The following is a 17,474-nucleotide window of genomic DNA, read 5'->3' as shown; positions in this document are numbered from 1 at the left end:
CTGATGCTGAACCGGTGGTGGCCTCAAGCTAAACCTCGACCTCAGACAGCTCAGCAGCTCAGCAGCTCAGATAGCTTTGAGGTGATGGAAATTCAAGATGTTAACAATGCAACAGCTGTTGCAGAAAGTAAGGCCAGGTGACCTGAAGGATGCTTATTTCCAATTCGCCATAAGACCCGGCCACAGGAAGTAATTGCGGTTCGCTTTTCAGGGAACCTCTTACGTGTTCCATGTTCTGCCATTTGGCCGCTCCCTGGTATCTTGCATGTTTTCCAAGTGCATGGACACTATACTGGCTAATATGTGCCGAGTCAACCACACAGGCAGTGTTACAAAAAGAGCTGATCAGCTGCAATGACTTGCCTCAAAAGCCACTTGACACCCTTCCAGACAGCCATTTATCTGGGGGTGTATAGGACACAGCTTTCAGCAGCATCACGGCAGAGAGGTCATTACTACAGACATGGGTGTCCACAGAATTATTTCTGGGAGGGGGTGGGGGAGCAAGGTGTTTAAAACTACTCTGGGTAATGTGGTTTTGTATTGCATAATAATTATTACACTTCTAAGCCTTATTTACATTTAAAACAAAAAGCCTGCATAGGTCTGAATGGCAGCAGAGATCCTGTCTATCTTTATTTAATTCAAGAGCACAGACTGTGCTGAACAGTAAGGGGAATTTAAGAATACAAGTTAGCTATTGTCTCCACATCTAGAGAATTATGTATTTTTACCACACAGGAACGTGTAGGAGTAAAAGTTGAAAAAAGCAGTCATAAAATGTGCCTTATCAACGTGAAACAATTATAAATATACTTTGCAAAGAAAAACAAGCACAACCAAGTAGAGCAGGGAGTGTAAACTACAATACAAAATATGTCACCTACTGACATATTGCAGTAACGAAGTGCATGTGAAACACACTGCTCCAACCTAACTGAACTGTTAAAACAAACACAAACTTAAACTGCATGATACGATGATAGGTTTTTGTGGCACCAAAGCCAGAGCAATAACACACCTCACTAGAGGTACAATACTACAATATTGTAAATGGCCAGCAGCAAGCTATTTAATTATACTCAGTTTAAACTTAAGCATAACTTAGTGAGTTAGGTAAAAAGCATACAAAGATTTTTTGCACAAGCCATGAAAGCAAGTTTCCTGATTAAACATGTTATTATGTACTGCTAATATAGTTATTTATTGTAAATAATAGTATTTAACAGAGGCTAAGCTGTGAACTACGCAACAACAATCACTGTTGCAGGGTTATTAGAATAGGACCTCGGTTTCACACCTCATCCTAAAGACAGAGCACAAGGAGGTTAAGTGACTTGCTCAAGGTCACACAGTGAGTCAGTGGCTGAGCTTCGATTTAAAGCCAGGAACCTCCTGGTTCCAAACCTTTTCTTTAACCATTGGACCACACAGCCTCCACAGAATATAACTATGAACAGAAAATAATAATTAAAAAAAACTTGTAAAAACATTTTCAACTTAAGTGGTCTGCGCCATCACACATAAAACAAAGCAAGAAAAAGATATTCACAGTTGGGCATTCATTGGAATTTACTACACTGCTTCAGGCAAGTGTGTTTAAAATGAGATGATTTAAATGCAATGGACAAAAAATAACTTTGGTAAAGGTACAGAAAGTACAACATGAATGCAAATGTATTTATCTTTGTATACTGTATGTTGCCCTTTGTGAAATAAATAATGCTTTAAGTTGCTTGCAGACCCCTAGAGGAATATTAAACACAAATACAATATAGCCCCTTTTATTAATGCATGATGTCATAATAGTTTTTGTAAATGCACTTTAGAGCAATCTGATTTTCAAGAAAAACACGACCAGTATTCACAAAGATCCTAGTTTCTTCTTGTGTGTGTGTGTATCTATATCTATCTATCTATATATATATATATATATCTATCTATCTATATATATATATATATATATATATATATATATATATATATATATATATATATATATAATAAAAAAAAAACATATACTATCTGCTGTCAAATTTTAAAAGATTATTTCACATCGAGAATAAAATCTGTGCTTTATAAACTGGGAGATGTAAGACATTTCTACATCAAACTTCCTTAAAAACTGTGTGCTGTGAATTCTGAGAGCTTGCAATGTTTAAGACTGCCGCAGAACTACAGATCTGAGCCTGATGTTTCACAATTTTACATTTACAGAAATTCGCTATAAATGTAGTGTTTTTTAAACACCAAATATTAATATTTTTGTATTACCAATAAAACCACCATCTTTGGGCCAACCCCTTCCTACCCTAAAAATTTCAGGCTAAAACTCCAAACTTTCCCAGCACTAGGCCTCTTAAAAAGATACAACTATAAAAACTGCACATCTGACTGGAATGAATTTGGCCACATCGAGACATTTACCCTTCAAGACCATCCATATAAAATGTCGTGCCAGTCCATTTAACAGGGTCGAAATTAAGGTGAAAAAAAAGTGCAAAAATTGTTTTTTAACAATAAAGCCTACTCAACTGTAACTGTGGTGGTACTGCGCCACTATAATTAACAGTTCAATTTATACTGTAATATCCAACACACTTAGTTGTATTTAGAGTAGCATTTAATCTGTGAGTAGAAGTACAGTACTGTAAATGTGCCTCCGTATTGACTCCGGTTATCAAATTCAAACTAATGGATGTCAACAAATACATAGTAAAATTATTTTATCTGTTAAGGTACCATACTTTCTGATTTCTTCGCGCTCCGGTTGTCTGAATGTGTGAGTTCTTTAACATCGCACTAACTTTCTGCTCCTGTAGTCTGCACTACTGAATGCACAAGTTATTTTCCCCCATAAAGAATGTCTTGTACAAGAATCCCTGGATAGTCTGCCCTGCCTTTGAGCAGGACAGTCAGCTTGGTGTGCTTTGAAATAACTTTCAAAAATAGATGACTTCCAGTGGCTCTCAAAAGTATTCACCCCCTTGGACTTTTCCACATTTTATTTTATTTACAACATGGAATCAGAATGGATTTAGTTAGGAGTTTTTGCCACTGATCAGCACAAAAAAGTCCATAATGTCAAAGCGAAAAATAAAATCTACAAATTGTTCTAAATGAGTGAAAACAGAAAATAATTGATTGCATAAGTATTCACCCCCATTGCTATGACACACCTAAATAAGCTCTGATGCAACCAATTGTCTTTAGAAGTCACATAATTAGTTGAATGGAGTCCACCTATGTGCAATTTAGGTGTTTCACATGGTTTCAGGTTAAATACACCTGTCTCTGAGAGGTCCCACAGTTGGTTAGTACATTTCCTAAGAAAAACTACACCATGAAGATGAAGGAACATTCAAAGCAAATCCTTAATAAGGTTCTTCGAAAGCACCAATCAGGGGTAGGATATAAGAACATTTCCAAGGCACTGAATATCCCCAGGAGCACAGTAAAGTCCATTATTAAGAAATGGAAAGAATATGGCACAACTGATCTGTCTAGAAAAGGCCGTCCTCAAAAACTGAGTATCCGGGCGAGAAGGGTACTAGTCAGGGAGGCCACCAGGAGGCCTATAGCAACTCTAAAGGAGATACAGTCTTCCACGGCTGAGCTGGGAGACACTGCATACGGCAACAATAGGCTGGGTGCTTCACAAAATTGGCCTTTATGGGAGAGTGGCATAAAGAAAGCCATTGTTGAAAAAAACTTGCATCAAATCTCTGTTAGAGTTTGCCAGAAGGCATGTGGGAGACTGAGACCAAGTGGAAGAAGATTCTGTGATCTGATGAGACTAAAATAGAGCTTTTTGGTCTCAACGCTAAGCGCTAAGTTTGGCGCAAGCCTAACATTGCACATCATCCTGAGAACACCATCCCTACTGTGAAGCATGGTGGTGACAGCGTCATACTCTGGGGATGCTTCTGTGCGTCAGGGGCTGGAAAGCTCGTGAAGATAGTGGGCAAAATGGATGCAGCAAAGTACAGAGAAATCCTAGAGGAAAACCTGCTGAAGTTTGCAAGAGACCTGGGACTTGGGAGAAGATTCATCTTCCAGCAGGACAATGACCCCAAACATACAGCCAAAGCCACACTGGACTGGCTTAAAAACAAAAAGATCAATGTCCTGGAGTGGCCCAGTCAAAGCCCGGACCTCAATCCAATTGAGAATATGTGGAAAGAGTTGAAAATTGCTATTCACCAAAGGTCCCATCCAACTTGACGGAGCTTGATCAATTTTGCAAAGAAGAATGGGCAAAAATTGTAGTGTCCAGATATGCAAAGCTGGTAGAGACTTATCCAAATAGACTCATGGCTGTAATTGCTGCCAAAAGTGCCTCTACCAAATATTGACTCAAGGGGTGAATATTTATGCAATCAATTATTTTCTGTTTAGTATTTGTAATTTAGAACAATGTGTAGATTTTATTTTTTACTTTGACATTATGGACTTTTTGTGTTGATCAGTGGCAAAAACTCCTAATTAAATCCACTTTAATTCCATGTTGTAACACAGTAAAATGTGGAACAGTCCAAGAGGGGTGAATACTTTTGAGAGCCACTGTATCTGTACTGCGTACCAGTAACTGAGATAGTTAAATTAACTTAATGTTCTTCTCAGGAGTCATTTACTTGCCTGGTGCCGGTAGGGTTCCAACTTCCATTCATCTAAGTTTTTTACTTTTTTGTAAATTCAGATTCTGGGGCAGGGGGGGAAGTGCCCCCCCCCCCCCTCTTGCCCTCCCCTGTGGACGCCCATGACTATAGACGTATTCAGCCTGGGCTGGGGTGTTGTTTGGAATAGGCGTGAGAGCAAGGAGTGTGGAAACCTCCATTGGAGTGTCTCCACATCAGTCTTTTGGAACTGCGGGCAGATCACTTGGCGTTGCAGAATTTTTCAGGGGGCTACAAAGGAGACGTGTTAGTTCGCATGGACAACCTTCATCGTGTCACCAATTAGCTTCTGCGCTGGGCCCACGAAAATCTCCTGTCCCTAAAGGAAGTTCATCTGCCAGGGCAGCAAATCTTCTCTTAAGAGGTGGGCACCCTCTCGACTTAGATGCTCTGGCCCACGAGTGGCCCAAGGCCCTGCTTTATGTCACAAATTGGCCTAGGAGAGCCTAATTCTTTGCACTCGTCCAGTTCTGGACAGTCAGCCTTGGGAGCTGCCTGAGAGTCGCGACCTACTCAGCCAAGAGCGGAGGACCTTGTGGTATCCCAACCCAGCTAGCCTACCGGGAACCCGGATGAGGTTTTTGCGACCCTCCAGAATGCCAGAGCCGCTTCTACGTGTTCCCAGTATGGGTTTGAATGAGATTTGGTGTCTGTCTCATGGGCTGGACCCAATCACTTGTCCCGTGGCAGCCATTCTACAATATTTGCAGGACCTTTTTTAGCAAGGTCTACTTAAGGTCTACCTGGCAGCTATTTAACCTTATCATATTAAAATCGACTTGCTGGCAGTTTAATGTTGTGCTTAACTTGCTTATGAAACCCCACCATTCGAGCCTCTGCATTCAGCAGAGTTGAAATATTTATCTTTGAAAGTGGTTTTCCTACTAGCAATCACCTCTGTAAAAGTCATGCTCCATACTAACCCTGCTTTCCTCCCTAAAAACATATCTGTTTTTTATCCATCACCCTTCCATTCTGACAGGGACAGGAAGCTCCACATGCTCTGCCCATTTAGGGAATTAGCATACTATGTTGACCAGACTCTGGGTTGGCATCAAACAGAGCAGCTCTTTGTCTGCTGTGGGTGTAAATTCCATGAACAAGCCCTGTCCAAACAGCTGCTGTTGAAGTGGATTGCAGACACTGTCCGGATTGCCTATGATCTAGCCAACCTGCCCCTACCAGAGGTCACTGGTCATTCAATAAGAGGCCTTGCAACAATACTTGGGCATTATTCCAGGATGCACCTGTCTCTGACATGTGCAGTACTGCAGTGTGGGCTTTCACTAGGTTCTATAGACTGAATGTCTTAGATCCACAAAACCCTGGTTTTGGGACCAGTGCTAAGGGTAGCCACTTAGACTATCCTTTGATACACATATACCATAGTGTGGGTTTACCCTGCACTTTTTCTCTAGTTTCTGTACTAGATGTCTTGGATGTCTGCCTGTTACAGCACAAACACTGAGGTGCGGGTTCTCCCCAAACTTTTTTAGGTTCTGTGGATTGTGGGTCCTCAAAACTTGGGCATTGGGACCGGAGTGCTAGGGCAGCCTCCTTTATTAGCACTTCTGCCAGTGCTGCAGCTTGGGTATACTATCCCAACTGGCAATGGGTAATACTTGAAAGGGAACGTTGGGTTATATATCAACCCTGGTTCCCTGAAATAGAAATGTTACCCTTTACCTTTCAAGGTCATTGCATTCACTCCAAAACAGCGGGCCTGAACAGAAATTGGCGCTGATCCTTTACTGAGCACTTTATCCCCTCAGGGGCGACGACTGTATGTCTGATGCAGAGGGGTCTCTTCGAGCAGCTTTGATATACAACTCAGGTAAATCGGGCTACACAGAGGTGTATTCCAATCTGTAATGGATAACATTTCTATTTCAGGGAACCAGGGTTATGATATAGAACCTAACATTCCCTTAACCAAGTAGACTTCAGTGCAATGGTTCTGTAGTAGTGGGAAATGGTAGCACAAGGACAGCTACAATTAGGAGCCATTTTGTAGAATGGTACTACAGTGATAACATTTTCAAATTTTGACCTACAGTACCTATGGTATCACAATGATAAGAACCAATGTACACTAAAAATCCATTGCAGTATCATTGTACCATAACAGTTCCAGTGGGCTAACATCAGGACAGCGCTGCATTGTTTGTTCCAAATCCTTTGTGTTCCATTTCTGGTTTAATTTCATCCATTTTCTGGTTAAAACGTTTCTATAAACTTTTCATGGAGGGCTATATTCACTAAAGGGCTGGATAGATGCCAAGCACTGTAACAAGAGTCTTAATGACTCGCTAGACTTTAAAGCACTTTTTCCTAGCCAGACCCACCCAGTGTACATTGCCCAGACAAGCTCTGATATAAAGAAACCACCCCAGTACATGCCTCCGGTGCTATCACAGAGGATGACACCATCAATTAACAGTGAGAAATGACACAGATGGATGAAGTTTCATAAGGTGGATGAATAATAAGGCATGAAACATGAAACAACCATTCAGAGGATGTCTAAATGTCATGACTGTTGCCAAGTACTGAGAACTAGGAAGATACAGAGTGTTGTACAGGGTGCAAGTCTTCAACCACGGCTGAATGTGATTCCCAATGTCAGTGGCTCTGTAGCACTCACCATGCTCCAGCATGCATGCAGTACCTAACCGGCACTGTTTACACATATGTCTGAAGGTAGATGGACAATGAACAATTATGAATTGTGGAATGTTCTCATTTTAGGCCAATCAGTACAAACTTCTGAAACCAGAACATAGGAGTTTTAATTGTTACTGTTGCACCTGGTAAAAACTGTTCCAAGCACTTACCACAGTCTCAGTAAGAAGCGAGCCCCACGTTGTGTTTTGAACATAATTTTACTCAGCTTCCATTGTAAGTTTATACAATATAGGATTGTATACACTTCTGTTAAAATCCCTTTTTCTGGATAAAATATTTTTACTTCTGTCCTCATAGCTAACATTAAATGAATATGTTTACCATCCACATTTTAATAGCATTTAAATTCTTATGTGTTTAATATCCTGTTTTGTATAATTATCTATTGGTGTTTCTGCTTCTGTAATTACTAATGTCCTTTTCAATCTGCTTCTGAAAAGCTGAACAGTTAGAAATAACCACGAGGGCTGTACAACCGTGTCAACCGAGTAAGTGGAAAAACTACACTGCTACGTGGTGTACACCACCGAAATTCAGATTCCAGCCGCTGACCCAATGATTGAAAAAAGGATACTTTCTGTAGTAGTTAGCTTGGTAAATAATAATCTAAGCAGTAACAATAGTAGAATATTATAGATAACACACAGGACCGGACTAAACAGGCAAAACCGCTAAATACACAAAGGTTATTTATATTTTGAGCTGAGAAATTAGAAATGTGACTGATTATTTTGGTTGATTGTTGCTAAAGAGATGATCCAGTCACAGAGTTCAACCTGAAGAGCTACTCCAGTTCCAGAGAGCTGAAGCCTGTAATAGAGAAGATCGTCCAGAAGGGGGGCCTCTCCAATGTCGGTGAGTAACAGACAGGAAGCAAGCTGTGTAATTTAGGCCCTGTCCACACTACATAACCGATCTCAAGAACCATACTCAATACTTGTAATGAATCCAGCTTCAAGGGCCCACACTGAAGTACCGTTTCATGTTCACATGTACACAATTCAACTCGTTTGGTTACATTCCTAGCAGCACAATGGAAAGTGGGACTTAATGACATTATCCCACCATGCACTGTATTTTATTTATAAAAAAAAAAAAAAAAAAGTGTTATGCCCCATATTAATAGAGGTAGTGTAGATGCTAACTGTACTCAGCACTTTTAAGCTGGTTTAAAACCAACTAATATGGTTTAAATGCATAGTGTGGACAGGGCCTTAGAAATGTTTGCACCAGCTTAGCTTATAATAAAATGCACTTAAAACTAAACACAAGGATGGTAGCCCAATACAAATAATTTCTTTATAGTTTCTTAAATATGTTTTTTTTTTTTTTTCAAAATTGAAATTGGCACACCTTTGCTTGCCAATTACCAGATGTACCCTGCTGAGTTTAATTAATTAGACAAGTTAGAAATTGGATTAGCTATCAAAATTAGAGAAATGTACATACATTTTAATTTCTGCAGCATTGATATAAGCCCATTAAAATCTACTTACAGTAAGCAGTTTAGCGCCAAGCATTGATATTGTTATTTCTGGAAAATTAGAGTTGGAGAGGACCTTTTATATAGCTTTTATTTACCAGCCTCTGTATGCATACAAAACCCTAACATCCTAGCTAACTGATTCCAGTAAGCTTTTGTAGAAATGAATTTGCTCCAGTATAATTAACTCTCATCTCATTAACATTAGGATTTAGGATTCAGTTTCACTAACACTGAGAACCAGTCTCAAAAACATTTATCTTGATTAGTTAATTTACTCACACACACAAACAAAATGGACAGTAATAATAATCAAAATCCAGTGTAACTAATACTTATCCTCATGTTGTGATGGTTCTTTTCAGGAAAGGCCCTGTCCTACACCAACAAACACTTCTTCAGTGATGCCAGTGGCAATCGAGGGGGCCCTCCCAATGTGGCTGTGGTGCTGGTGGATGGTTGGCCCACTGACAAAGTGGAGGAGGCCTCGCGTCTGGCCAGGGAATCGGGAATCAACATCTTCTTTGTCACCATTGAAGGCCCAGACGAGAACGAGAAGCAAAATGTTGTGGAGACAAACTTCGTAGACAAGGTAATCACAGTTTACGCTGGGTTCTTTGAGAAATCCACCATGTTTCATTATTCAACTGGAAGACCAAAGGATGACATTACAGTAATGTTGTAATTATTAAAATAGGGCGCATTGAGTGTCTGAGGAGAGAGCAGTCTTTGAAGTAGATGGCTAATAATTTGTTCCTTTTTTAAAGTCCTTTTTTTTATTATAGTATCCACCACTTACACCGTCCAGGGTAATTGTAGGCTGCTGTTTATATTTGACAAATAGCATTTTCCTTTTGCCATTCCTGTTGATTTCAATAACAAAGGCATTTAAGTAATAAACACACTGCTTGACTGTAGTCTTACATTGCTGGAAAGGGATCTGGCAGGGGGAGAACCGAGAGAGAGTTAGGTGAGGTTGAGTTTGTGAATGAGAGGAGAGGAATGAGAGTCATTGTTCACTAAAAGCTAAAAAAAATAATAAATACAGCGGTTTACTACTGCTTTGAACCGCAACTGTTGTCTGTCTCATTATATCCTGGAAACCCTGCAGCTCAGTGATACAATATGTAAATAAATCCTGTTCGCCTGCAGGGTGTATCAACTTCAACCTGTTTTGATCTCCTACCTGTCAGCGAATGCACACATCCACACGGCAGATGGCTGTCACAAGCATCAGTACCCTGTATCTTTCTAAATGAAAATAAAAGCTGAATCTCAAAACAATAATAATATAGTACAGTAATTGTTACAGCTGTGTATAATGGTATTTAAAAAAGGATTAATTTGTCCGCCTTTTTACATATCTGCCCTTACTCTGGTCCCATCGCAGTCAGATATGTGGCGGATTACTGTAATTTTTATTACATTCATAGGTTTTAATACATCTTTCTTATTAGTGCAGTGAGGGAGATCTTTAAACGCATACATGTTTGCTTGTTTGTTGATTACTGTACTGGTGACTGGGGGACATTTTGAATGTCAGGTTATTGTGTGGTAGTTTATACTGTCCATCGCTTACTGCAGGTGAATCATGTTGACACAAACGCTCCTGTTCTGAGCGGTGGTGAGTATAATTACACAAGTCAGCTATGTTTGGTTCCTGCTCCGTGCTGTGTCAGAGGATGAATTTGTGACGTCCAGGTATATCAGAGGATATACAGGTTTGGAACGCTAAAGAAAGGCGAAGAGATTTCCCTTGTCAAATGTTTAAAATACTGTAGCTCAGCTCATTCATCTTTTTGCCTTTTTAATGCTGTTTTGTTCTGTATGACCACAGGCTGTTTGCAGGACGAACGGTTTCTTCTCTCTGAACGTGCCCAGCTGGTTCGCGCTGCGCAAGGCAGTTCAGCCCCTGGTGAAGCGGGTCTGTGATACAGACCGGCTGGTATGCAGCAAGACCTGCCTCAATGCAGCAGACATCGCCTTCGTCATTGACGGCTCCAGCAGCGTGGGCACAGGCAACTTCCGCACTGTGCTGCAGTTTGTGGCCAACATCACCAAGGAGTTTGAAATCTCTGACACAGACACGCGTGTGGGTGCCGTGCAGTACACCTATGAGCAGCGGCTGGAGTTTGCATTTGGCCAGTACAACAGCAAAGCAGAATTGCTCAATGCCATCAAGCGCATTAACTACTGGAGTGGAGGCACCAGCACGGGAGCAGCAATCACCTACACCTCGGAGCAGCTCTTCAGTAAATCCAAGCCCAACAAGCGCAAGATCATGATTGTCATCACAGACGGGCGTTCCTATGACGACGTCCGGGCACCGGCACTGGCCGTTCATCGCAACGGTAAGAGGTGAAAGTAGTGTGTGCATGAGCTTAGCTTGTTTCACAAATAGATAGATAAAAAAGTGAACTTTGATATGAACTTTTCTCAAAACTATGATTTTATTCGAAAGCATTTATAGATTTTAATTCAGAAAAAAGCTGCAATACAACACAGTCAGTTTTGTACTCTACAGAAGTACAGAGTATATCTGTAGTTTTTAAAAGAACATTGTTTACAGTTGCTGTCTCCTGCCATTTCTGTGTAATATTGTTTTACATATGATTTTTCATTTTTATTCATAGATTAACTAAGGAATAAAACAAAACATATTACAATATTTCAGCCAATGAAGAAATATCTTCAGCACAATGTCAATAAAACCTGTATGTGTTTAAAAGATTAATATGTTAAATTATTAGCGCTCCAATGGGCAAGTGATATTTTCATTAGTGGGTCCCATTAGTTTGTTAGATGAAGCGTAAAATAAGTAAAAAATAATAGGATGTGTGGCTTGTTTCCCTGATTAGCACTTGTCTTGGACTTTAATGTAACTTTAGGTAAGGTAGTCTAGAATTAGTGCCAATCAGGGTCTACGTATAAGACTGCATATTTTCCTCCTAGGTGTGATCGCATACTCGATCGGCATTGCCTGGGCTGCCCAGGAGGAGCTGGAGTACATTGCTACTGACCCTGATAAAGAACATTCCTTCTTCGTGGATGAGTTTGACAGCCTCTACAAGTTTGTTCCCAAAATCATACACAACATCTGCCAGGAGTTCAATTCCCAGCCACGAAATTGAGCAACCCACAGTTGCTACAGTTACCTTATTTTGTTTTAGTTTGGTTTCTTTATCATGTTACAGTAAACAAATTCTAAATATCATCTGTTAAATTGGAGCTTATAATATAAAATGTGCAAAGGGAATTCTATTCAGAAGCTGGCTGGCGATATGGACCAAGATTAATTAAATGGGATAACTAGCTGTGAAATTTAGAGTGATTTCTATAGACAGGTGCTTAGAAGTATACAGCATTTTTTTTAAATCTGTTGTATTAGAAGTTTACAGTAATGAAGTTGTTTATTTTCCATAAAATATAGATGGCGTGGTTACAGTTCATTTTGCCACAGGTATGATAAAATAATGTTTCTTTATTTTGACCATTGTAATCAACAAACTAATGTGGATAGAGAGTACTGAGGTACTGGTTTGATATGAAAGGTGACTGGGAGCTTCCTTGCGCAATAATAATATTTAATTTGTTTGTAACCACGGTAACTTGAAAACTACAAATTCAATACAGAAGTCTAAATTGTTGAACCTGTTGTATTTGCAAGTAAGATTACAAAAAATAAATAATTCAAGGATGGAAGTGCACGTTTCCCAAAGGGCATTAGATATACTACAGACCTACTTTCTCTGTACACTAGTATTTAAGTTAAGAGTATTTTTAGTAAAGCATTACCTCGGCTTCCGAATTTAAAAAGCACTTACTAATATAATTAATACCATTTGAAACCCTTGGATTTGGTTTGTAACAAAGTGACAAGGTTTTAAAGACTTTTGTAAAATTTCAGAAAGTTAAATGCTACTATATGACACCAAATGTTTAAAAACAGATTTATTGCATATAGAATAATATATAGGGTGCTGCACCATACAGACCTTTGTCACTCATGGGCTTTCTGGCCACTGTACCTTTTGAGGGGGGTGAAAATGATCTTGGATATTGCAGTACCCTGAATACTATAACTTATATATATATTATATATATATATATATATATATATATATATATATATATATATAATAAGAATTACAGTAGAATAAAATGTTACATTATTTGTTTATGATACATATTATCTACGCTTGGAAAGATTCGATTTGTATTGGTAAATGTCAATAAACCAATGGAAAAAATATTTCCGTCAGTAATAATAGAAATTTACAGATAGGCAAAGTAAGAAAAATGCAGCTTGAGAACTGATTAGAGTCCCACCTTAATGTGTTGCAATGGATGCTGCATAAAGCACATATTCACAGCTCTGCTAAAATATTTTTTACATTTAGTTTATTTGTAAGAAATGGTATTAAGGGTTTTAAGAATTCTGTTAGGGATTTTAAGATACATGCTGGCATTTCTTATTTATCAATGATTTTACTGTTTTTTAGGTATTACCGACCTGTCATTCCATGTCATTTTTTACGTTTTAAGATTGATCTTCGACATTTTAAATTATAAGCTGACATTATTTTTTCCTGTTATATTCCATGGGCATTCCTTTCTCCATTATAGGCAATGGGCATTTCGTTTTGTCATTCATTTTAGTCTGTCCCAAAAAACAGAAGCTGCAGCAGATTTTCTACTCAATCTGGTCTGTGCTTTGTGCTTTGAGGTGATTCCAATGACATGATACACTCTGCATGTACAGTACATCATAAGTAAAGACATATATTTACATACACACACAAACTAATACACTCACACACACTAACACAGTTTATACAAATAGTGAAATGCATTCAGCACAACCTGAATATATCTGTTAAGTGTGATCTCAGTCAGTATATGTTGTACATTTGTATATAGCTATACTGTATGAGGTTAGCAGAACTAATGATATACCTTATCTATTCCTAATATGTGTTTGGGGAGAAATGCTATTGCAAAACTTTGAAATATGTGTGTCTGCATATACCATTAGGGTAAAATTAAAGGCAAGCAACCAGTTGAATCAACTTAATTTCAAGAGATTGTAACGCTTGAGAATGCATCCTTTTTGTCTGCTGACACAAGTGGTACGCACAATAAAGTTCTACGCACTCTGTTTGACTAAACAATATGCGATGGTGCTGTTATCAAGAATGATCAAATGTGAGCAGGTCCAAGGGACATAACTTCTGTTTCAAGTGCTATCCCCATTCATTAATGCAGGTACTTCTGCAGCTGTGTATCCTGGTTTGCTATGTAAGACACTAACCATTAATCATTTTCACTGCAGGCTGCCGAAGCATATAGACCCATTTGTAAGGGGGAAGGGGCATGTTTCCTATGCATAACCCAGCTTCATTTTAAAGGCAACATAATTTATGTGTATATCACTTTGCCAAATAAATGTCAATAATCCTTTCATTTTTGTACTTGTATATTTGTTAATATTGGAAAAAAAGCCTCCTATGTAACATTTATGTATTTTTGTGCTATTTACTTTATAAAAGGCTACAAACTTTTGCAATAAAATGCCAAAAGGTTAATAAAAGGGTGTTTTTTTTTTTCTTAAATATCATAAACTGTGGGAACCAGACGAGTCAGTAGTCCGAGTCTTCCATTCATAATCACCCTTATCAGGTAATTGATAGGCTGTCATTACAGAGTAAGTAGCTACGTCATTTTTCTATTAAAAAAAAAAATACATTTAAAAACAAAATTGTCCTGTACTATTTTATTGGATTTGTAATCATTCTGATAAGTTATTTTGCTCCATTATTGAGTTATTACCATTTCTCTCTAAATGTACCTTCAGCTAGTTTGACCTTGCCTAGAAACTAAGCACTACAACTAACAGCATTCCTAACTGAAATCCATTCAAATCGTGTGGCAATATGAGCTGTAACTCGGTCAGCCCCATCTGCTGGGCACCATTTTGCGTCATGCTTTTCTGTTTATATTGATTGAAGTGTGTGAGTAACCAAACAATACCTTCCAGACATGTTGTAATAAAAGCAGGCTTGTCTGAAATACAGCTTTTATTTTTATTTGTGTTATTGTTGTTAATAAATCTGTCACTCTCCCTTATGGGGAAAAAGAGAGTACATCACGGAAAAGAATAAACTATAATAAGGTCTGTACAAGAAAATTAGCATATTTATCAAATACACATGATCTTTAAGAACTCTTGCTATACAAATGAACTTAAAAGAGTAATGACGCTTACAAGTTTACAGGCAGGCCCAGGACTTCCTTTAGATGCAACACTCAGCAAATTGCGTACAGCATTTGAATAGGAAGCTGATCTAAACAGACATGGTTTTTGGAATATTTATTGTATTACACATGCTTCCTCACAGAAACCCCCTTACATTTTTGGTGCTCTGGCCACCACATTCAATTAGATTAGCTGTCCTACAGGCCAGTAAAATTTCAACTGGAAAAACCTGCAATCTTATGTGTAAAGGGCCTTGGTACTTTTTTTTCTCCACTGCTGTTCTTGAATACAAGAAAACAGTAAGAAAGTTGAAATTCTTTTGTTTAGACAGAAACCTTGAGGCTATTTAAGTCTTTCAGAGAACTTGTCATGTTCATTAAACAAAATCAGGATTACAATTTACAATAACATATGCAATTACACATAGAAGTGACTTCATTTGCTGTAATTCTTTTAAGAGTGAAAAATGTGATTTGGATGTTACCGCAAATATCTCCATTTTATTAACCAGGTTTCAGTTAAATATTGGGTACAAATTAGAGGCCATTGTTACTAAGTTTGCGTATCATAAAGAGCAGTTGAAAGACAAGCAATGGCATTTCGTATCGCCCAAAATAACTGTAGGATTGGTTTGAAACACATGAAACCAAGCTTGTGATGATGCACCTTTCTCAAACTATGTGGTCAAACACGTCATATATAGCACTTCCAGTTTCAGCCAGATAGGACCAGGTAGGTGCATTCAATGCAGTAGGAACATTGGAAACAAGCTTTGCGAGTCAGATAGAACACACTAGGCTAAGACATCACTTCCTTTGATTCACTCCTCCCCCTCTTGATACGAATGTTCCCCCAAGCTGTGACCTAAGATCAGTGTGCAGTACATGCATGAAACAACACTTTACAGCATAAATCCTGCAGAAATAATATATACCATTTTCAACTCCACAGCCCTGGATTAGGAAATAATATGAACTCCACAACTGTGGATCAAGCACTCTAAACTATAATTGCAATGTCTACACACATGGCAAACCAGCATTGAGTCAAGTGCTCTTACCTCTACTCTATGACTGCTGGAATCTCTGGGTCATCATATTTCAGTGGCTATATACAGACACTGTCCACTAGGCATCATTAATGTCATGCATCATACAAGAAAGCAAACACTTCAGTGCAGGAGATACTCTACTTAAACCAGTTGTTGTTGGCAGACCTGAATCCTCTAATGCCAGTGCTTGAGGAAATCCTACAGGAGTGTAGTATTTTAGCCATGGATTGCTGTGTGCACACAGACTTTAACTATTTTGGTTGTATCTAGGGAATGGTTCTTTTAATTCTGATTCTGTGGTATAACACGTTTGCCAGAAACCCATGTTCTTTCTGTAGTATGTAATGCACTTTATTGCCTTGCATCCAAAGCCAAGGCTGAACTTAGGTCTCAAGATTTTTAAGGCAGAAGTTCTAAGCTGTTTTTATTCAGTCTTTTCTCTCTTGTTTTTGCTATTCATCTTTTACAACTGATACAGGGTTACTATTCAATCCGCACAGGTAATACAGTATATTACTGAACAAGATATAGCACAGGAGTACCACAAAAAAAGCACACTGAACTTTTCAGTTTCACATGTCACTGGTATGTTTTTATTCCTTAAAAAAAATAAAAAAAATAAAATAAAAAACACACAGATTTTTTTTTTTTATTATTGTCATTTATTTTTTGGTTATTGATCCACCAAACAATTGCAAATATTTTAATATGCGAGCAGTAAAGTCCCAACTCCCATTTTTAAAAAGACTGATGACATCTAACACACGCTTGTGACATTAGCTACTATTACACTCAACAGCAAAATGTTGTTGTTTTTGTTTTTATTCCAGATCTACAGCAAGCACTAAATGACCTGGAAGCGAGTTTTATGTTGTTGTTTTTATTCTTTTTTTTTTGTCTTTTGAAGGCATATTGCCCTTTATGTAAAGGCAGACCTTCACAGAAATATTTTTGAATTGAATATTGATAGCAAACACCTCAAAAACTTCCTTTTTTCAAGTAAAACACAGAAAATTATAAAAGCAACTCAAATAGTAATAAACTGTAGTTAAATAGAGCAACACTTTATTTAACACCCACACCCTAGTCCTTTGTGTACACTAACTCACTGACATTGTTAATACAAAAATAAAGTTAGTAAAAGGTAGCTGGAAAATGTCCCCACGCTACAAAGGTACTGGAACACTGAACAGAATGTTTACAATAGATATAGTTTTTAGAAACTCTAAATATCTTTTTTGCAGAGAAACCAGACATTCAAAATATGGATGTTAAGGGGCCAAAGACCCACATATTAAGACGAGATTTTATATATATATATAT

General features: G+C 38.3%; 1 protein-coding gene across 10 annotated transcripts in view; it reads left to right on the top strand.

The window, feature by feature from the left end:
• vit (vitrin) overlaps nt 1–12,546 on the top strand; it is a 64,481-nt gene extending 51,935 nt beyond the window's left edge. For all 10 annotated transcript variants that reach the window (XM_041250855.1, XM_041250852.1, XM_041250851.1 and 7 more), the window contains 4 exons: nt 8,113–8,216; nt 9,210–9,436; nt 10,682–11,195; nt 11,797–12,546. In XM_041250855.1, coding sequence (XP_041106789.1) covers nt 8,113–8,216; nt 9,210–9,436; nt 10,682–11,195; nt 11,797–11,975 — 1,024 coding nt within the window. In that variant the 3' untranslated portion in view covers nt 11,976–12,546. The remainder of the gene's footprint in view (nt 1–8,112; nt 8,217–9,209; nt 9,437–10,681; nt 11,196–11,796) is intronic.
• Nucleotides 12,547–17,474: the final 4,928 nt, after the last annotated feature.

The sequence above is a fragment of the Polyodon spathula genome, chromosome 5 (genome assembly GCF_017654505.1).
Source record: "Polyodon spathula isolate WHYD16114869_AA chromosome 5, ASM1765450v1, whole genome shotgun sequence".
Classification (NCBI taxonomy): domain Eukaryota; kingdom Metazoa; phylum Chordata; class Actinopteri; order Acipenseriformes; family Polyodontidae; genus Polyodon; species Polyodon spathula.
Note: the sequence above shows the minus strand (reverse complement) of the source record. Positions and strands in the feature narration are given on the sequence as shown.